This window comes from Seriola lalandi, unplaced genomic scaffold (assembly GCF_002814215.2).
Source record: "Seriola lalandi dorsalis isolate HSWRI2012SDOR001 ecotype SW California unplaced genomic scaffold, Sedor1 jcf7180001978020, whole genome shotgun sequence".
In the NCBI taxonomy this organism is placed as follows: Eukaryota; Metazoa; Chordata; class Actinopteri; order Carangiformes; family Carangidae; genus Seriola; species Seriola lalandi.
This window is the reverse complement of record NW_019448686.1, coordinates 1-952: the sequence shown is the minus strand read 5'-3', so window position 1 is coordinate 952 and position 952 is coordinate 1. Positions and strand designations below refer to the sequence as shown.

General features: G+C 46.5%; 1 protein-coding gene across 1 annotated transcript; it reads right to left on the bottom strand.

Annotated features, from left to right (window-relative positions):
• Positions 1-5: 5 nt before the first annotated feature.
• LOC111657724 (olfactomedin-like protein 2A) lies at positions 6-730 on the bottom strand (the record flags this gene model as incomplete). Its single annotated transcript, XM_023410025.2, has 1 exon — positions 6-730. A coding segment is annotated over exon 1 (546 nt), but the record flags the coding sequence as incomplete, so codon positions are not given.
• Positions 731-952: the final 222 nt, after the last annotated feature.

The following is a 952-nucleotide window of genomic DNA, read 5'->3' as shown; positions in this document are numbered from 1 at the left end:
GGATTGTAGTCGATCTGCGTGGTGAAGGAGTATTCATTGGTGAAGGGCAGGCGTGGGATGGCTTCAGTGTTGGTGTGGGTGTCGTAAGCATAGTTCACCTCACCTTCTTTCTGGTTGTACACATTGACGGCGTACAATACGCCGCAGATGATGAAGCAGTTCCCATAAGAGTTCCTCTTGAGACCGGTCCTCCAGGTGGTCTCCTTTTTCAAGGACAGGTCTCCAGGATCCAGTTTACTGATGACGATCACCTCCTGCTGGTTGTAGTCATAGTCCATTGAGGGGTAGATCACCCACAGGCCGCTTTCATCCACCGCAAAGTCGATGTCCGAGTGGCCCCTCCACTTCCAGGGGGTGGTGTCCTCGTAAACCACGTCGTGCAGTAGTGTCCAGGCTGCCACGTATCGCATCCTCAGGTCGTACTTGATGATGTTCTTGGTGAAGGCTCTGTTGTAGTAGAAGGCTCCATTGTAAACCACGTGGCCTGTTCCTATCCAGTTGTAAGGCAGTTTGAAAAGGTTGCTCCAGCGGCCTGGGATAAACAAAAACATTATGTTAGCATTAACTATTTATTATGAGGTTTGGGTACAATACATTCTAGTGTTGTAGTGCCAGTAGCTTCCAGCGTGAGTCCAGTTCCTCCAATTGCTGCTCTGCTCACCACTAACACTGAGTAATAAACACACTCCAGGCTTCTGCTGCTTTACAGACATATAGGACATCACACTGTGTCAGCATGAGCCCACTAACACCATGTATCAGAACTGTATTACTTCCTGTGTAACTTGATAAAATTAACACTTAATGACTAAACTCTCTGACACTGATCAACAGATTTGATACCATTGTTTTTTCTTCAGTCATTCAGCCTGACATCTACATTACCTCATTTCTTTTTGCTGTTTGTTACGAACTAACCAATCAGACGCAAGTGACGTATCCATGTCATCCT